Here is an 18,356-nt window from a genome sequence, read left to right on the forward strand (position 1 = left end):
ATATCCGGTTCCTTATGAGTTTGTCATGTTTGGGGACGGGCACAAGAACCCGAGTTACAACGAGTTTGTGAATAAAGTTGCATATAATGTAAGTTTAAAAAAATACTATTTATAATTTTTACTTAATATTTTTAATTTTTTTTTAAATATTTATGCAGGTCTTTGATGCTGCGGTTGGTGATATTGCAATTATCACCAACCGCACAAAGACTGTTGACTTCACACAGCCATACATAGAATCGGGTTTGGTTGTAGTGGTCCCTATAAAGAAAATAGACTCGAATGCATGGGCTTTCTTTCGGCCTTTTACTCCACTAATGTGGGCCATCACCATGGTTTTCTTCATCATAATTGGAGTTGTTGTGTGGATACTCGAACACAGGTTGAACGATGAGTTTCGGGGCCCACCCAAGCAACAGTTAGTCACCATCTTGTGGTGAGCAGCCTTATTTATTCGCTTTCTGTTGAGGGGCAGAATGGTCATTTACTCATATTATTGTTCTTGTTGTTTTGCAGGTTTACCTTGTCAACTATGTTTTTCTCTCACAGTAAGTATATAAACCTCTGAACTAGCTATATATTCTACTGGTGTCAATCTCAACCCGTTGACTTATGAACGGGTCAAACTATTTTCAGGGGAAAACACGGTGAGCACTCTCGGTCGAGTGGTTCTGTTCATCTGGCTTTTTGTGGTTCTGATCATCAATTCAAGTTATACTGCCAGCTTGACATCAATTCTGACCGTTCAACAACTTTCATCACCGATTAGGGGGATTGATTCGTTGATTTCGACTAATGAACGAATCGGGTTTCAAGTGGGATCGTTTGCTGAGAATTATATGATTGAGGAACTCAACATACCAAAATCAAGACTTATGGCTCTTGGGTCCCCACAAGAGTATGCTGAGAAACTCGGGGCGGGGACAGTTGCTGCCATTGTTGATGAGAGACCCTACGTCGATCTTTTCCTTTCTACTAATTGCGGGTTTCAAGTTGTTGGTCAAGAGTTCACTAAAAGCGGTTGGGGATTTGTAAGTGTTCTAGTTCTCATGTTACTTATCAGGGGCTGTCTGGTAGCCTCTTTACCTCTGAATCGGTGAAGGCAGAGTGCGTTTGGCTCACTTAAAAGACATCACTAGTGGTTCAAAATTTTTTAGTTAACTTAATGGGTATGTTTTAGAAACATGCTGGCCGATTCGAGGCTACCTCTTAATCGACCAGGCCTCTTAATGGCTCAGCACAAGGTTGCCAAACACCCCCTAAGTTGAAATGGGTCCGGTACTCGGGTTAACCAGCGTATACTAATTCGTTTTTTGTCAAAATAAAATTCTTGGAATGACACAGTTTAGGAGATTGTGCACGTTAAACTCGAGTTTTGACCTGTTTGAGCCGTTCGGTTTTATTACATTTCTGATCCATTTGTCTCGCTTGACCCGTTTATAAGTAAATATAACTCAATTTTCTGACGCATTTGACCCATTCATAAGTAAATATAACTAAAATTTCTGTCCCATTTGACCCGTTTAGTTTCATCAAGTTCCTGACCCGTCCATAAGTAAATATAACTAAATTTTTTAACCCGTTTGACCCGTTCATAAATAAATATGACTCAAATTTTGACCCATTTGACTTGTTCAGTTCATCAAACTTCTGACCCATTTAAACTGATATGAGATAAAAATATAACCCAGATTGACAGTTGACTAACTCACAAGTAAATAGGTAGAAATTGCAGCCTTTCAGCTCTCCTAATCATTTGTACTTGCTACTTTGACTTAGGTCAAACTCTAATAATTATTAAGGTGATTAGTAAACTTAAGTTTTCTACCTAGAATAAAAACAGAAAGCTACACTACTTTATAAATCACAACTATGATTCCGTTTTAATGAAATCATATCCATGTCGATTTTGACTTTCAAGTGTAGTATGGTTGACCTCAAAGTCAAACTTATGTTACTCTTTTTGCAGGCATTTCCAAGGGACTCCCCATTAGCAGTTGACATGTCAACCGCCATATTAACATTATCCGAGAACGGTGAGCTTCAAAAGATTCTCAACTATTGGCTAAAGAAAAAAACATGCGCCCCACCAAACGCTGACTCGGACCAGCTTCAACTAGAAAGCTTTTGGGGGCTCTTTTTAATATTTGGAGTGGCGTGCGCTTTGGCTCTCCTTATATACTTTTGTATGATGGTTCGGGAGTTTGGAAAACATCATTCCGCACTCCAGGACCCGTCTTCGAAAAGTGGGTCCCGGTCAGTGCGAAAGTTTTTGTCGTTTGCGGATGAGAAAGAAGAGGTGTCAAAGAGCAAGTTGAAGAGAAAGAGAGAGATGTCCACGGGTCACGTCAATGGTAGAGACGTTGACTCGAGGAATCGGTCAAACCGAATTCAAGCAGAGTTTGATGAAGAGTAAAATGTGAATAAATGGCTATACCAAAATGTCTAGTGCTAAGAAATCTGATAATTTTGTATAGTTGTAACATGAATGGATACCAAGTGGTGTCATTTGGTTAAATACATATAAATAGAATATATGAGTTAGTTACATGAATGGTATTGTGGTAGTCTATATCACCGGTGGTGGAATTGGAACTTTTTAGCAAACTTGAAATATAACTTCTTTCTACGTTTGCTAATGAACGTTGATTAATTTCTTTATCAATTGATGTATTACAAGCTTGAAAACAATTATTAAAGGCTTTCCAATGAAAAATACATATTTATAGAAAACTTTTTATATATAATAAATAGTATACCCTACGGATATATATTAAAAAATAAAATTTAAAAGCTTGAATTCAATGAAATTATAAATTTAAAAAGTAGTATGACAATAAATTTAGATAGTTACAAACATTTTTTGTAATTCTCACTTTGGTAGGATGGTAAGGTGATTAGAGGATGAAATGAGAGGCGTATAGCACAAACAATTTAGTCCTTAGAAAAAAAGAAAAGAAACAAACATTTTTCCTTTTTTTTTACCAACTTGTGTCATCAATTAAGGGACTTTCATGTATGCCAACCGTTCTATGAACACATAAGATCAATATATAACAAGTCCAAGACATGATAGTTGGTGGGGCCGACATGATGCGTGACACGCACGCGCCTAGGCATATGTGGCATATGTGTAAGTAAAATAAATGAAATATTATACTAAAGATATATAAACTAATTATTAATTATATTTAAAATAAATTTTAAAATCTAAATAGGTAATTCACTCAATGCAATAAGGCAGTGGGGGTTAATGTAGGTTGGTTGCGATTTTGATATGTGATACAACATAAACAAAAGGAAGAATTATCGCCAACAAGCCGATTTTAACATTTTAAAACACCAATCCTTTCATCTCCATGATTTCAATCTCAATCTCAAATGTCTATCTTTCACCAGAACAATATCAAAATCTTCTGTTTCGACAAATGTACGCCCAAAGTTCATATTTGGACGAATTAGACCATAAGGTTTAATTATGCTAGTTGTTTTCCTCATGAGACTATAAATGGTAAGTTTCTATTATTATTATTTTTATTTATTTTGTCACTTTTATTTTATATATATGACAGAATTTTATTAATTAATTAGTCAACTTATTTATTTTATAAAAGTGTATATTCATTTATACCTTTTTATTGAATTTATTTATTTTTGTTTCCTTGAATAAGGTATTTTTCTCACTTTCAATTTATAGATTTCTTTATAATTTTATTAATTAATTAAACAACTTGTTTGTTTTATAAAAACATACTTCTACACTTTTTATAAATTATTTATTTTTGTTTTCTTAATTAATCGAACGTCTTTTTGGGTGTGTTTGTTCGTTAAGAAAATTAGGGTGTTTAAACAAACGGAAAATAAATAATAAACTGAAAAAAGTGTATAACTTAGTCAAACAATCAAAAATAAAATAAACATGCATCCATTAAACACTTGCTCGATCAATAATAAAATCACTAAGATTCAATGTATGATTACCACGTAAATTTAAACTCCAAATAACTTTCTAGTATTTAAAAACTAGTATAAAAGATTATAAGTAATTATAAAAATGCTACAAGTAACGAGCATAATCAAACAAACAATTTTTTGTTTTAAATTGTAAAAATATATATCTTCATAAAAAATAAGTTTAACTAATTAATAAAACTTTGTAACTTAAAAGTGAGAAAAAATATATACCTTATTTAAACAAATGAATAAAAAAAATTAAAACAAAACGTATATAAAAATACATTTTTATAAAACAAATAAGTTGGTAAATTAGTTAAAAAAATTTTCAAATCTATAAAATAAAAGGGCTAAAATGGATTAAAAAGAAAGGAAAAAAAAATAAAGGAATCTTATCATTTATAGCTCTTTGGACTTAAGGGTAATTTGTTCAAAAATTTCAGTTTGAACTAAATGAGCTATGAGATATAAACCATAGGAGCGAAACAATAATTTACCGAGAGTAAAATATAATTTTATATATATTCATTGTTTTAGTTTACTTCCTCTGGTTTGCGTTTTTTTAATCATATATAGATGCTAGTTTTGTTTGATGGGTTTGTGCTTTTCACTATTCTTGTTTCTTTAATTAAGTTTTATATTTATTTAATAGCACCTGCTTTGTTTTCCTGTCTGATGGGTTTGAAATTGTTGGTTCAAATCCAATGCTAGCTTATGCCATGAGGGGTTTAGTGATGTCAGTTTTTGTGCTAACATTCTCGGTTGTGCTTTCAAAGACAACGGATACGGTGAACATTGCCGCCACTGTGAGCTTGGACTCCATCAATGGGAAGGTGGCAACCATTGCCATGAAGGGAGCTGTGGATGATATTAATTCTGATCCCAACATTTTGCCTGGGAAAAGACCGAGTCTTTTCGTTCATGATGCAAAAAGAAGTGTGTACCAAAGTCTTATTAGTGGTGTGACATCTGCCCCGATCCGACCCGACCCAGGTACCCGTTTCTCTGACCCGATCTCTTTCTTTTATGATCTAGTATTTATTTATACTTATATTTTACTTTTAATAATAATATATATTTTCCTTCCCGCCTCTTTCTCTCTCTTTCTTTCCGCCGTCCCGTCCCTCTTCTTCTCTCTTTCCGCCTTGTTTCCCTCTTTTTCTTCTAACTCTTTGCTTGTCCTTTGGTTCTTCCCGCCTAGGTTGTCTGCGCAGCTCCACGCGCCAGACCCCTTACAAGGAATCCTGCGTGAAGACCATCTGTTCCAGCGATACGCGAGATGAACTCTTCTCGCAGCGCGCTAAGAATTGTAATTCTTCTCGCAGCGCGCGAAGAACGGTAGTTCTTCCCGCGACGCGCTAAGGATTTGTAGTTCTCCTCGCAGCGCGCTAAGAATCGTAGTTCATCCCTCGACGCGCGAAGAATTATAGTTCTTCCCGCGGCGCGCTAGGAATTTTAGTTCCTCCCGCGGCGCGCTAAGAAATGTGATTCTTCCCGCGGCGCGCTTAGAAATGAAGTTCTTTCCGCGACGCGTTAAGGTTGTTTCTGGCTGCCTTCGCGCTCGCGCTCTCTTGACCTTCTGTGTCTGCCTTCGCGCCTTAGCCTTCTCGCGCTAAACCCCTTTGAGTTTTCTTCTGTTTAATCTAGCCGTTGCTTTTGAGTTGTCTTATCTTTTGAGCTGTTGACCTAATCTGCTTTATGTCTGAAAAGTTACTTTCGGCGCAGCATGCGCACCAACCCCATTGGTTGGCAGAAAAAGTGACTGACATTATCTTTTGAGATCTGCTTTTGCCATGCTTGACCAGTACCTTTATCTGATCCGCCCATGCTTTTTACTGTTAACCTGTCAGCTTTATCTTGCCCCCTGCAGCTGCCATATCTTTCCATATCTTTTGCTTTTGTTTTCTTATGCTTTTTGATATCTTTTGCTTTTTGATATCTTTTGCTTGATCCTGTTAAAGATCCTTTCCCCTTTTCTAGGGATTATGTCTCCTAGGGTTTTCCTATAAATAATAATATTATTTTTCCTAACACATCACACACAAACACTTATTATCTCTCTCTTATTCTCTCTTGCTCCTTGCTCTCTCTGCCGCCTCCCTCTCTGCCTCCGTCTTCCTCCCTGATTCTGTCCTGCTTTTTCGGTAATATATTATATATAATAATTTACTTATGCAAACTTATAATCAAGACTTAAAACAAATCATTAAAACAATAATCTTATTTATAGGTTAACTTGTGCTTGTTTAAAGTTGGTTCTTGCTTTATCTTACACCGCATCGTTTATCAAGTGAGTAATCTCGTACCTAATCCCTTTTTGCTTTTTAATGTTTTGGGATGTTCATGTGTTCATACAAACTTAGAGTCTTAAACTGTTTATGAACTTTAGACGCGCAGTATCCCATGTGTTGAGGACGTAGACTTGGCTGTTTATTTGTATGTGTGGATCATTAACCGTCTTGTCGGTCTATTCCGCAGTTCTCATGGTACCATTAGATGAACACGGGAGAACTATCGTTTATGATTTTCTCTTTTGTTTACACATGCACAGTTTGTCTTGTTTGTGAGCTCAATTGTGAGCACTGGCAGTCTTATGAATCTTAGAGTTGGTCCCGATCAGATTTCACCCTTGTTGAAAACCAGACATACACATGTTGCGCGCAGATTTATTGTTATCTATGTATTGTACTAAACTTGATTTCTCACCAACACGCAAGTGTTTGACGTTTATTTTAACACATGTTCAGGTTTGCAGTAGCTGTTTTGGAGCTTGTGGACACGTAGGACGTTTTTACTTTTGGACCTAGATTAAAATGTATCAAGACAAGTTATTGCTGTTCGAATATTATGATTTATAATATATTGATTTATAATGATTTATGTTATCATGTGTTTACCCTGCGCGTGCGCGAACGAATGTATTTATTAAATATTGACACCCAATAGTGTCACGAGTAATGAAACAATATGTGGCGCCCCGATGTATAATCCGCCTTTGGTCGGGGTGTTACAGATTGGTATCAGAGCCCGTTGACTTTAGGATAGGTGGTTAGACGTAACGGCCTAGAATACCTAAGAGTCCCTTCTCGCGCATGAGAGAAATCTCATGTTTGCGCGCTTATTGTTAATTACTTGTTATTTATGAATATGCTCGCGCTTGCGCAGTATATGATTTTATGTTTTATTTCGCGATATTTCGATTTTGTTGAATTTCGATTTTTATTGATTTTACTTACATGATCGTTTGTTGGATTTGAAAATCCGAAAAGTCATGGTGATACATGAATAGTTGATTTTCAATTTCCCTTTACGATTATGTTCTGAGGTTGGAGACTTGAAAAGTCATGGTGATACATGAATTGTCAACCTCCAATACTCATTTTCTTGAATGTTTTATATTGAAGATTGAAAAGTCATGGTGATACATGAATCGTCAATCTCCAATACTCGTTTGCTCGTATATTTTAAATTGGGAATTCGGAAAGTCATGGTGATACATGAATTGTCGATTCTTGATTCGAATTTGTTACCTTTATTAAGTCTGCATTTAAAGTCATTTAATCTACTTTAACTTTTGATAGTATCTAACCCTGCGAAACCAAGCTCTATAAAGTTATACTTTGCGATAAAACCAAGATATTAACTAAAATTAAAATTTTTATAGAATGCCTCCGCTATCTCGCCGATTTCAGAGAAGAGAAGCCTCGCGCATGCGTAGACAGCAACGTTCCCAGGAAATGGCCGCCGCAATAGCCCAAGCTTTGAGCCAAAACAATACCAACACCTCTGGTTACAACATTAAGTCCTTTAACGCGGGTAACCCTCCAAAGTTCACAGGTCTTGAAGGAGCCACCGTGATGCTCCAGTGGCTTGAGAAAATAGAAAACACTTTCCTCCACACCCAATGCCCCTCAGACAGACGAACCCTGTATGCTTCCAGTGTCCTGGAATCTAGAGCGCTTACATGGTGGAATGGAGTAGCTCATGCGCGTGGCGCAGAAGCTGCTTCCAGCATGCTCTGGGAGGAATTTAAGGATCTCTTGACGCGAGAATTCTGCCCTCCCAACGAAGTTAAGCGCCTGGAGGAGGAATTTTGGAATCTTAAGCAATACAGCGGTGAAGCGCGCGAGTACGCGACGCGCTTCCATGAACTAAGCCTGCTTGTCCCTCACCTTGTTACCCCTTCCCGCCGAGCCATAGAGAAATTCATTGGGGGTCTCCCCATGGAAATTCAAGATTCTGTATGGGCCAGAAACCCAGTAACCCTCTCTGACGCCATCGAGTTGGCCGCTGTGCTCAGCGACAACCATGTCAGAGCAGGAACCCTGTTCCTGCGGGGAACTGAAAAGACCAAACTCACCAAAACTGTCCCTGAACCAACAGAAACCAAACCAGAATCCTCAAACCATAACCAGAAACGTAGGCGCAGACAAGCTTACGCGCTTACCAGCCCACCCATTGCCCAGCAACCCATTTATCAACCTCCAGTATACGCGCCTAACCCACTGACAGCCTACCCAACACCTCCTGTAGTCCACAACTATGCCTTAACCAATCCAGCACTCCCTGCCCCGCCAACTAAGAAACCTTACACAGGAAACCACCCCTTTTGCCCAACCTGTAGACTCCACCACCCACCTCAAGTCCCATGTCGACTTTGTACCCGATGTGGCCGCGCTGGTCACCTTGTAGAAAACTGTAGAGTCCCTCTCGCCAACCCAATTGCGCCAACACCACCAGTCTACCCGCAGAACCCACAACCAACCTACCAAAACCCACGACCAAGATCGTGCTTTAACTGCGGTGATCCCAGTCATTTCCGGAACGCGTGCCCGAGACTACAAGTGCAAATCACACAGGCGAATCCGGTGAACCAGATTTCGAACCAAGTGACGCGTGGACGAGCTTTTAACATAACCGCGCACCAAGCGCAAGCGAATAATAACGTAGTTAATGGTACATTTTTGCTTAACGGATTTTATGCTTCTGTACTTTTTGATACTGGCGCCGATCGAAGTTTTATTTCTCGCGCCCTCGAGCAGAAGCTTGCGCGACCGCGCAGCGATAACTTAAAAGAAGATTTTTCAGTTGAATTGGCTAACGGTGAAACTGTTTTAATTAATTCTGTGATCAAGGATTGTACGCTTAACCTTAACGAAAACAATTTCCTGATTGACCTCATCCCTATGCCTCTTGGGAGCTTTGATGTTATCATTGGTATGGACTGGCTCTCGAAGAATCGCGCCGAAGTTATTTGCGCCAAGAAGTTGATTCGCATTCCTCGAGAAAATGGTGATCTTCATATCTACGGCGAAAAACCCTCCAGTGGTCTTAAGCTTATGTCTTGCGCCGAAGCCCGAAGACTCATGCGGAAGAAGTGTATTGCATTTCTAGCCCATGTGGTCAAACCTGCTGAAGAAAAGAAGCTTCGCGATATCCCTGTTGTGCGTGATTTCCCTGAAGTTTTTCCTGATGATCTTCCTGGTATCCCTCCCGCTCGTGAAGTCGAGTTCCGTATTGATCTTGTCCCTGGTGCTTCCCCCGTAGCTAAATCTCCTTACCGTCTTGCGCCCGCTGAGATGCAAGAATTGGCAAGCCAACTTCAAGAGTTGACAGCTAAAGGATTCATTCGCCCTAGCTCTTCGCCCTGGGGTGCTCCGGTGTTGTTCGTTAAAAAGAAAGATGGATCGTTTCGCATGTGTATTGATTACCGCGAGTTGAACAAACTCACCATTAAAAACCGGTATCCCTTACCGCGTATTGACGACCTCTTTGATCAACTCCAAGGTGCCTCTTGTTTTTCCAAGATTGATCTCCGCTCTGGCTATCACCAGTTGCGCATCCGCGATGAAGATGTTTCGAAGACTGCTTTTCGAACTCGTTATGGCCATTTTGAATTCTTGGTCATGTCCTTCGGTTTAACCAACGCACCCGCCGTTTTCATGGATCTAATGAACCGGGTGTGTAGGCCTTTCTTGGATAAATTCGTGATTGTGTTTATCGATGATGTTCTGGTGTATTCTAAGACCAAGGCCGAGCATGAGCAACATCTTCGGTTGGTGTTGCAAAAGCTTAGAGCTGAGCAACTCTATGCTAAGCTTTCCAAGTGTGAATTCTGGTCTGATGAAGTACAGTTTCTTGGCCATGTTGTGAACAAGATGGGTATTCATGTCGACCCATCCAAAATTGAAGCAATCAAGAACTGGACTACGCCATCCTCTCCTTCTGAGATCCGTTCCTTTCTGGGCTTAGCTGGTTATTACCGGCGCTTCATTTCGAACTTCTCGAAGATCGCTTTGCCTTTAACAGCTCTAACGCACAAAGGTAAACCGTATATTTGGGGCTCGAAGCAAGAAGAAGCCTTTCTATCGCTCAAGCGTTTGTTGTGTGAAGCTCCTGTTCTTGCGCTACCTGAGGGTAATGATGATTTTGTCGTGTATTGCGATGCATCCAACCAAGGTCTCGGTTGTGTTCTTATGCAACGAGGCAAGGTTATCGCTTACGCATCAAGGCAACTCAAGGTTCATGAAAAGAATTATACAACTCACGACCTCGAACTTGGTGCAGTTGTTTTTGCCTTGAAGATCTGAAGACACTACCTTTATGGTACTAAGTGTATCCTCTACACTGACCATAAAAGCCTTCAGCATATCTTTGATCAGAAGGAACTTAACATGAGGCAACGCCGATGGAACGAACTCATCAGCGATTACGATTGTGAGATCCGGTATCATCCTAGTAAGGCTAATGTGGTAGCCGATGCGCTCAGCCGAAAACCCTGCCAGCTTAACTGTATCTTGCCGCGCACGCATCTTCACTTTGCGCCGATTCAAAGCAACCTTGAATCGCGTATTCGTGACGCGCAGCGCGCATCCATCAGTAATGGTAACCTTCGCGCCGAGTTAGCGTGTGGCGCGGAAGCGCATTTTGTGCCTAATCTGAGTGGAATTCTCTGCTATCTCAATCGCATCTGGATTCCCTTTGATGAGAATCTTCGCGCTGATATCCTTAGTGAAGCACACAAATCTCGGTATTCTATTCATCCTGGCGCTGATAAGATGTACAAGGATTTGCGCATTACTTATTGGTGGCCCGGTATGAAGAAGGATATTGCTGTGTTCGTAGCTAGATGCCTGACTTGTTCTAAAGTAAAAGCTGAACACCAACGCCCATCTGGTTTGCTCGAACAACCAGAAATTCCTACGTGGAAATGGGAATGTGTAGCGATGGACTTTATTACCAAGTTACCTTTGACAGCAAGCAAACATGATAGCATTTGGGTAATAGTGGATCGTTTGACTAAGTCTGCTCACTTTCTGCCCATTCGTGAAAACTACCGTGTTGAGCAACTCGCGCAGCTTTATGTCAAGGAAATTGTCTGCCGCCATGGTACTCCTTTGAGCATCATATCCGATCGCGATGGCCGTTTTATATCTCGCTTTTGGAAATCTCTCCAATCTGCGCTAGGAACTCGCTTGGACATGAGTACGGCATATCATCCTCAGACTGACGGTCAGTCTGAGCGAACTATTCAAACTCTTGAGGATATGCTCCGATCTTGTGTTCTTGATTTTGGAGGTAATTGGGATTCACACCTGCCTTTGATTGAGTTCTCTTATAATAACAGCTATCATTCCAGTATCGGTATGGCCCCATTTGAAGCACTTTACGGTCGTAAGTGCCGCTCCCCGATTTGTTGGAGCGAAGTGGGTGAAACTCAAATCACAGGACCCGAACTTGTTCAAGAGACAACCGATAAAATCGCCAAGATCCGTGATCATCTGCTGACTGCCAGAAGCCGACAGAAGAGTTACGCAGATCGCAGGCGAAAGCCTCTCGAATTTCAAGTTGGTGATCTTGTTCTCCTCAAAGTGTCGCCCTGGAAGGGTGTTGTCCGCTTTGGGAAGAAAGGTAAGCTTGCTCCTCGTTATGTTGGTCCATTCAAGATTCTCGCGCGTGTAGGAAAAGTTGCCTACAGACTTGACCTGCCGCCCGCGCTCAGTAATGTGCATCCAACGTTCCATGTATCCAATCTCAAGAAGTGTTTAGCTGACGAGAACCTTCACATTCCACTTGATGAAGTTCAAGTTGATGAAACTATGCATTTCGTTGAGAAGCCTGTTGAGATTATGGATCGCGAGGTAAAGCAAACCAAGCGCAGTCGTATCCCTATCGTGAAAGTTCGTTGGGAGTCCAAGCGCGGAGCCGAGTTTACATGGGAAAGGGAAGATCAAATGAAGATCAAGTACCCGCACCTGTTCTCTGCGCAACCTACTTCGAGATAAATTTCGGGACGAAATTTCTTAAAGTAGGGGAGACTGTGACATCTGCCCCGATCCGACCCGACCCAGGTACCCGTTTCTCTGACCCGATCTCTTTCTTTTATGATCTAGTATTTATTTATACTTATATTTTACTTTTAATAATAATATATATTTTCCTTCCCGCCTCTTTCTCTCTCTTTCTTTCCGCCGTCCCGTCCCTCTTCTTCTCTCTTTCCGCCTTGTTTCCCTCTTTTTCTTCTAACTCTTTGCTTGTCCTTTGGTTCTTCCCGCCTAGGTTGTCTGCGCAGCTCCACGCGCCAGACCCCTTACAAGGAATCCTGCGTGAAGACCATCTGTTCCAGCGATACGCGAGATGAACTCTTCTCGCAGCGCGCTAAGAATTGTAATTCTTCTCGCAGCGCGCGAAGAACGGTAGTTCTTCCCGCGACGCGCTAAGGATTTGTAGTTCTCCTCGCAGCGCGCTAAGAATCGTAGTTCATCCCTCGACGCGCGAAGAATTATAGTTCTTCCCGCGGCGCGCTAGGAATTTTAGTTCCTCCCGCGGCGCGCTAAGAAATGTGATTCTTCCCGCGGCGCGCTTAGAAATGAAGTTCTTTCCGCGACGCGTTAAGGTTGTTTCTGGCTGCCTTCGCGCTCGCGCTCTCTTGACCTTCTGTGTCTGCCTTCGCGCCTTAGCCTTCTCGCGCTAAACCCCTTTGAGTTTTCTTCTGTTTAATCTAGCCGTTGCTTTTGAGTTGTCTTATCTTTTGAGCTGTTGACCTAATCTGCTTTATGTCTGAAAAGTTACTTTCGGCGCAGCATGCGCACCAACCCCATTGGTTGGCAGAAAAAGTGACTGACATTATCTTTTGAGATCTGCTTTTGCCATGCTTGACCAGTACCTTTATCTGATCCGCCCATGCTTTTTACTGTTAACCTGTCAGCTTTATCTTGCCCCCTGCAGCTGCCATATCTTTCCATATCTTTTGCTTTTGTTTTCTTATGCTTTTTGATATCTTTTGCTTTTTGATATCTTTTGCTTGATCCTGTTAAAGATCCTTTCCCCTTTTCTAGGGATTATGTCTCCTAGGGTTTTCCTATAAATAATAATATTATTTTTCCTAACACATCACACACAAACACTTATTATCTCTCTCTTATTCTCTCTTGCTCCTTGCTCTCTCTGCCGCCTCCCTCTCTGCCTCCGTCTTCCTCCCTGATTCTGTCCTGCTTTTTCGGTAATATATTATATATAATAATTTACTTATGCAAACTTATAATCAAGACTTAAAACAAATCATTAAAACAATAATCTTATTTATAGGTTAACTTGTGCTTGTTTAAAGTTGGTTCTTGCTTTATCTTACACCGCATCGTTTATCAAGTGAGTAATCTCGTACCTAATCCCTTTTTGCTTTTTAATGTTTTGGGATGTTCATGTGTTCATACAAACTTAGAGTCTTAAACTGTTTATGAACTTTAGACGCGCAGTATCCCATGTGTTGAGGACGTAGACTTGGCTGTTTATTTGTATGTGTGGATCATTAACCGTCTTGTCGGTCTATTCCGCAGTTCTCATGGTACCATTAGATGAACACGGGAGAACTATCGTTTATGATTTTCTCTTTTGTTTACACATGCACAGTTTGTCTTGTTTGTGAGCTCAATTGTGAGCACTGGCAGTCTTATGAATCTTAGAGTTGGTCCCGATCAGATTTCACCCTTGTTGAAAACCAGACATACACATGTTGCGCGCAGATTTATTGTTATCTATGTATTGTACTAAACTTGATTTCTCACCAACACGCAAGTGTTTGACGTTTATTTTAACACATGTTCAGGTTTGCAGTAGCTGTTTTGGAGCTTGTGGACACGTAGGACGTTTTTACTTTTGGACCTAGATTAAAATGTATCAAGACAAGTTATTGCTGTTCGAATATTATGATTTATAATATATTGATTTATAATGATTTATGTTATCATGTGTTTACCCTGCGCGTGCGCGAACGAATGTATTTATTAAATATTGACACCCAATAGTGTCACGAGTAATGAAACAATATGTGGCGCCCCGATGTATAATCCGCCTTTGGTCGGGGTGTTACAAGTGGTAAGTTTTAAATTTTAATCGATACAAACTTAGTTAGATATTCGATATCTCTTTCCGAAAAAACTGTTTTATCATTTGTCGATGATTATACTTTTTAGCATTGAAGTTCCTGGAGGATGATATAGTAGCAGTCATTGGTCCCTTTAGTTCTATGGCGGCTCATGTACTTGCAAATCTTGCAAATAAACTCCATGTCCCCTTTTTGTCATGCTTAGCATTAGACCCCTCACTCTCACCACTTCAATACCCCTATTTCATCCAGACAGCCCCTAATGACCTTTACCAAATGACCGCCATTGCCGAAATGGCTAGATATTTTGGTTACCGAGAAGTAATCGCCATATATTCAGATAGTGACCACTTCAGGAACAGCATGTACACATTAGCTGATCAACTATGGGACAAACGTTGTAAGCTTTCTTACAAAGCACCATTGCCACCCGACTCATTATCTCCGCAAGATGTTCATAACGCATTAGTCAACGTTCGGTCAAAGGAATCTCGTGTTGTTATTGTACACACTTACCCTAATGCGGGTCTTTTAATTATGGAAGCTGCTAAGAGGTTTGGCATGATGAATAAAGGATATGTCTGGATTGCATCCACTTGGTTATCTAATATTGTGGATTCTACAGGCATTAGTTCTAAAGATGCATGGGTTTTACAAGGGGTTCTCACACTCCGGCCCCATGTGCCGGATTCGGGTAAAAAACAAGAGTTTGAAAAAAGGTGGAGGAGTTTGAGTAATGGGTCGATCGGGTTGAACCCGTACGGGTTATACTCGTACGATACAGTTTGGATGATTGCACGCGCGCTTGACAAGTTTTTTAAAGAGGGTGGCAGCATTTCTTTCTCTAATTTCTTTCGTGTATTGGGTTTAAAGGGAACGAAAGGTTTGTGCTTTTCAGCACTCGGTATTTTTGATGGAGGAAAACAATTGCTTACCAACTTATTACAAACAAATATGAGTGGGTTAACCGGCCCGGTCAGCTTCACTCCTGACCGGTCCATGATAAACCCCTCTTTTGATATCATCAACATGGTTGGGAACCAGGCTCGGGTTCTTGGATATTGGTCGAACCACTCTGGGCTATCGGGCCAGTCTCCAGAGACTCTTTATGCAAAACTGTCGAACCGATCTTCTTCTAACCGGCATTTAAGAAGTGTTGTGTGGCCCGGGAACACAACCAAAAAGCCCCGTGGATGGGAGTTTTCAAATAACGGGAGACAGTTAAGGATTGGAGTTCCGTTAATAGAATGTTTTAGGGAAACTGTTACACAAGTTAACGGTTCACGTCAAATTCATGGGTTTAGCGTGGATGTATTTCTTGCTGCATTAAAGTTGATTCCGTATCCGGTTCCTTATGAGTATGTCACGTTTAGGGATGGCCATCAGAACCCGAACTACACCGAGTTTGTGAATAAAGTTGCAAACGAAGTAAGTTAAGTATAATATTTGCATTTTGTTGTGTTCTTTCCAAATAATATTTGATATTTGCATTATGTTGCAGGAGTTTGATGCTGCTATTGGTGATATTGCTATCATCACTAAACGTACAAGGGTCGTTGACTTCACACTACCGTATATAAAGTCGGGTCTAGTTGTAGTGGTCCCCATAAACAAACGAGGCTCGCGTGCTTGGGATTTCTTGCGGCCTTTTACTCCACTAATGTGGGCCGTCACCACGAGTTTCTTCATCATAACTGGAGGTGTTTTGTGGATACTCGAGCATGAGCGCAACCAAGAATTTGGGGGCCCACTCAAGAAGCAATTGTTCACAATCTTCTGGTGAGTACTTGATGTCCCTTTATGTCTTTATGGAGTCTGACAAAGCAAGCTAGTAAGGAGTCAAAACGTGTTAATGTTAAAATTAATGGATCATTTTAGAAATGAAAAAAACAAGTATCAATATATTTTTAACGGTGATTGGAAGAGACTTGGTTTTAAAATGCGTGAGCTTTAACCCAAACGCCGATGTGTCTTTGTTGCGCAATGCAAGATGCACACACATCAAATATGCGAGGGCTTGCGTTAGAAAATGATTGCATCCAATATTTTAACTCGTTAACTTTTAAACATATAAAGAGATTAAACTAAATAAATAAAAAAAGAAGCTCTAATACCACCAAAGAAATTTTATGTATAACCAAAATAAGTCTATCAATGTAATGTTATGACTCTAAGATTTATCGGCGCAATTTTCAAAAGATTGAGTTTTGCAATTCAAAAAGAGCTTGCGGCGCATTCTGTTGCCCGCTTGCTTTCTGTGTTGATGTAAATATTACGTTTTATTATGGAACAAAACCAAGTTAACAAAAAGAATAATAAATAAATAAGTCTTTCAAGTACTCCTATGTGTCTATGCAAAATGTACTAGTAATTTATGCATGAACTCTAAAATGCGTGCATCAAACCACATCTTTCACTATGCGTTCCTGATGCGCGTGTTTCAAAACCAAGAGTGGCGACGGGTGGAGGTAACCGTGTAGGTGGTATTGACGGAATGACGGTGGTGAGCTGTGCTGACCCATTTGGGCCAGTTTAAAATTAGCAACTTTTAGGCGAGTGATTCACTTTTACCCATTATATAATTTGAATAGACTCAAATTGACCCGTTGTATAATTTGATTAATGGATCATGATTTCCATGCTTATGTGATTTGTTTTCATTGTCTATTTTGGGTACTTTTACAATAAGTTAATGTGTTAAATGTGATTACGAGTATTGTTCTTGATGTTTTGCAGGTTTACCTCGTCAACTTTGTTTTTTGCACAAAGTAAGTTTCAAACCTTTGTCTGAGTGTCAACTCTTTGACTTATTAACTGGATATAACATATCATACCGAAATTTTTAGGGGAAAACACGGTGAGCGCTCTTGGTCGAATGGTTCTTTTAATTTGGCTCTATATTGTTCTAACAATAACTTCAAGTTACACTGCTAACCTCACATCTATTTTAACTGTTCAACAACTTTCATCTCCAATCCGGGGAATTGATTCATTGATCTCGACCAATGAACGTATCGGGTTTCAAGTAGGATCGTTTTCTGAGAATTATATGATTGAAGAACTCAACATACCAAAATCAAGACTTATGGCTCTTGGTTCCTTACAAGAGTATGCTGAGAAACTCGAAACGGGAATAGTTGCTGCCATTGTTGATGAGAGACCCTACATTGACCTTTTCCTTTCAACTAACTGCGGGTTTCAAGTTGTCGGTGAAGAGTTCACCGCAAACGGTTGGGGATTCGTAAGTACCTCTTTTAACATATTTGACTTTTAATAGAGTTCAATTCCTTATTGTGAACAAGAACCAAAAGCTACACTGCATTATATAGTTCATAACATTAATGTGCATCATGCTGCTTTAAAAGTAAAGATTATGTGACTGTTTTGGTCAGGCATTTCCGAGGGACTCCCCATTGGCCGTTGACATGTCAACTGCAATACTAACATTGTCCGGAAACGGTGAGCTAGAAAAGATTCAGGACTATTGGCTCGAGAGGAAAACTTGTGACCCGGGAGAGTCAGAACAAATTCAACTACAGGGCTTGGGGGGGCTCTTTCTCATATTGAGAGTTGCTTGTGCTCTGGTCCTCCTTATATACTTTGGCAAGACCTTTCGCGAGTTTAGAAAGCACCATTCTAACCTCCAGATTGGGTCTCACTCGTTACGCTTGTTTTTATCCTTTGTAGATGAGAAAAAAGAGGTATCGAAGAACAGGCTAAAGAGAAAGAGGGAGATGTCCATATCTCATGTCCGACGAAGAAGTTGACTCGGTCAAAGGCTGGTGATGATGAAGAGTAAATTGTGAATAAGTTTTCCAACCTAAATGTCTATTGTCTAGTGTAACGAAACCATATTTTGTATGGTCATATTCCAATTGTTATAATTTGGTTAAATGAATAAATTGTGAAGTATTGGCGTGTGATGGCTTTTCCAAGAAACAAGACTTGTGTATCTTTGACGTGCATTACTGATACAATTAAAACGTTGTTGTTATCATGTAAACGTCGCTCGTTGCAC

General features: G+C 40.2%; 2 protein-coding genes across 2 annotated transcripts; both read left to right on the top strand.

Moving 5' to 3' along the window:
* Positions 1 to 317: 317 nt before the first annotated feature.
* Positions 318 to 2,582, top strand: LOC143613813 (glutamate receptor 3.2-like). Its single transcript, XM_077087426.1, has 4 exons — positions 318 to 436; positions 517 to 548; positions 637 to 1,031; positions 1,970 to 2,582. Exons 1-4 carry the CDS (start codon positions 318 to 320, stop codon positions 2,414 to 2,416), a joined length of 993 nt encoding a protein of 330 aa, XP_076943541.1. The 3' UTR covers positions 2,417 to 2,582.
* A 2,091-nt stretch (positions 2,583 to 4,673) lies between these two features.
* Positions 4,674 to 18,105, top strand: LOC143613806 (glutamate receptor 3.2-like). Its single transcript, XM_077087421.1, has 6 exons — positions 4,674 to 4,914; positions 14,427 to 15,766; positions 15,840 to 16,117; positions 17,075 to 17,106; positions 17,185 to 17,579; positions 17,731 to 18,105. Exons 1-6 carry the CDS (start codon positions 4,674 to 4,676, stop codon positions 18,103 to 18,105), a joined length of 2,661 nt encoding a protein of 886 aa, XP_076943536.1.
* The last annotated feature ends 251 nt before the right edge of the window (positions 18,106 to 18,356 follow it).

The sequence above is a fragment of the Bidens hawaiensis genome, unplaced genomic scaffold (genome assembly GCF_021521415.1).
Source record: "Bidens hawaiensis isolate Kalapana, Puna unplaced genomic scaffold, B.hawaiensis_p1.1 tig00038205_1, whole genome shotgun sequence".
In the NCBI taxonomy this organism is placed as follows: domain Eukaryota; kingdom Viridiplantae; phylum Streptophyta; class Magnoliopsida; order Asterales; family Asteraceae; genus Bidens; species Bidens hawaiensis.

What these genes read in the sequence shown, in the direction of transcription:
- LOC143613813 (XM_077087426.1), top strand. Translation starts at nt 318, where the DNA reads ATGTGGGCCATCACCATGGTTTTCTTCATCATAATTGGAGTTGTTGTG. An exon ending in CAGTTAGTCACCATCTTGTG is followed by an intron (nt 437 to 516) that starts GTGAGCAGCCTT and finishes GTTGTTTTGCAG; the next exon opens with GTTTACCTTGTCAACTATGT. An exon ending in CTAAAAGCGGTTGGGGATTT is followed by an intron (nt 1,032 to 1,969) that starts GTAAGTGTTCTA and finishes CTCTTTTTGCAG; the next exon opens with GCATTTCCAAGGGACTCCCC.
- LOC143613806 (XM_077087421.1), top strand. Translation starts at nt 4,674, where the DNA reads ATGAGGGGTTTAGTGATGTCAGTTTTTGTGCTAACATTCTCGGTTGTG. An exon ending in TGAATAAAGTTGCAAACGAA is followed by an intron (nt 15,767 to 15,839) that starts GTAAGTTAAGTA and finishes ATTATGTTGCAG; the next exon opens with GAGTTTGATGCTGCTATTGG. An exon ending in AACTTTGTTTTTTGCACAAA is followed by an intron (nt 17,107 to 17,184) that starts GTAAGTTTCAAA and finishes CGAAATTTTTAG; the next exon opens with GGGAAAACACGGTGAGCGCT.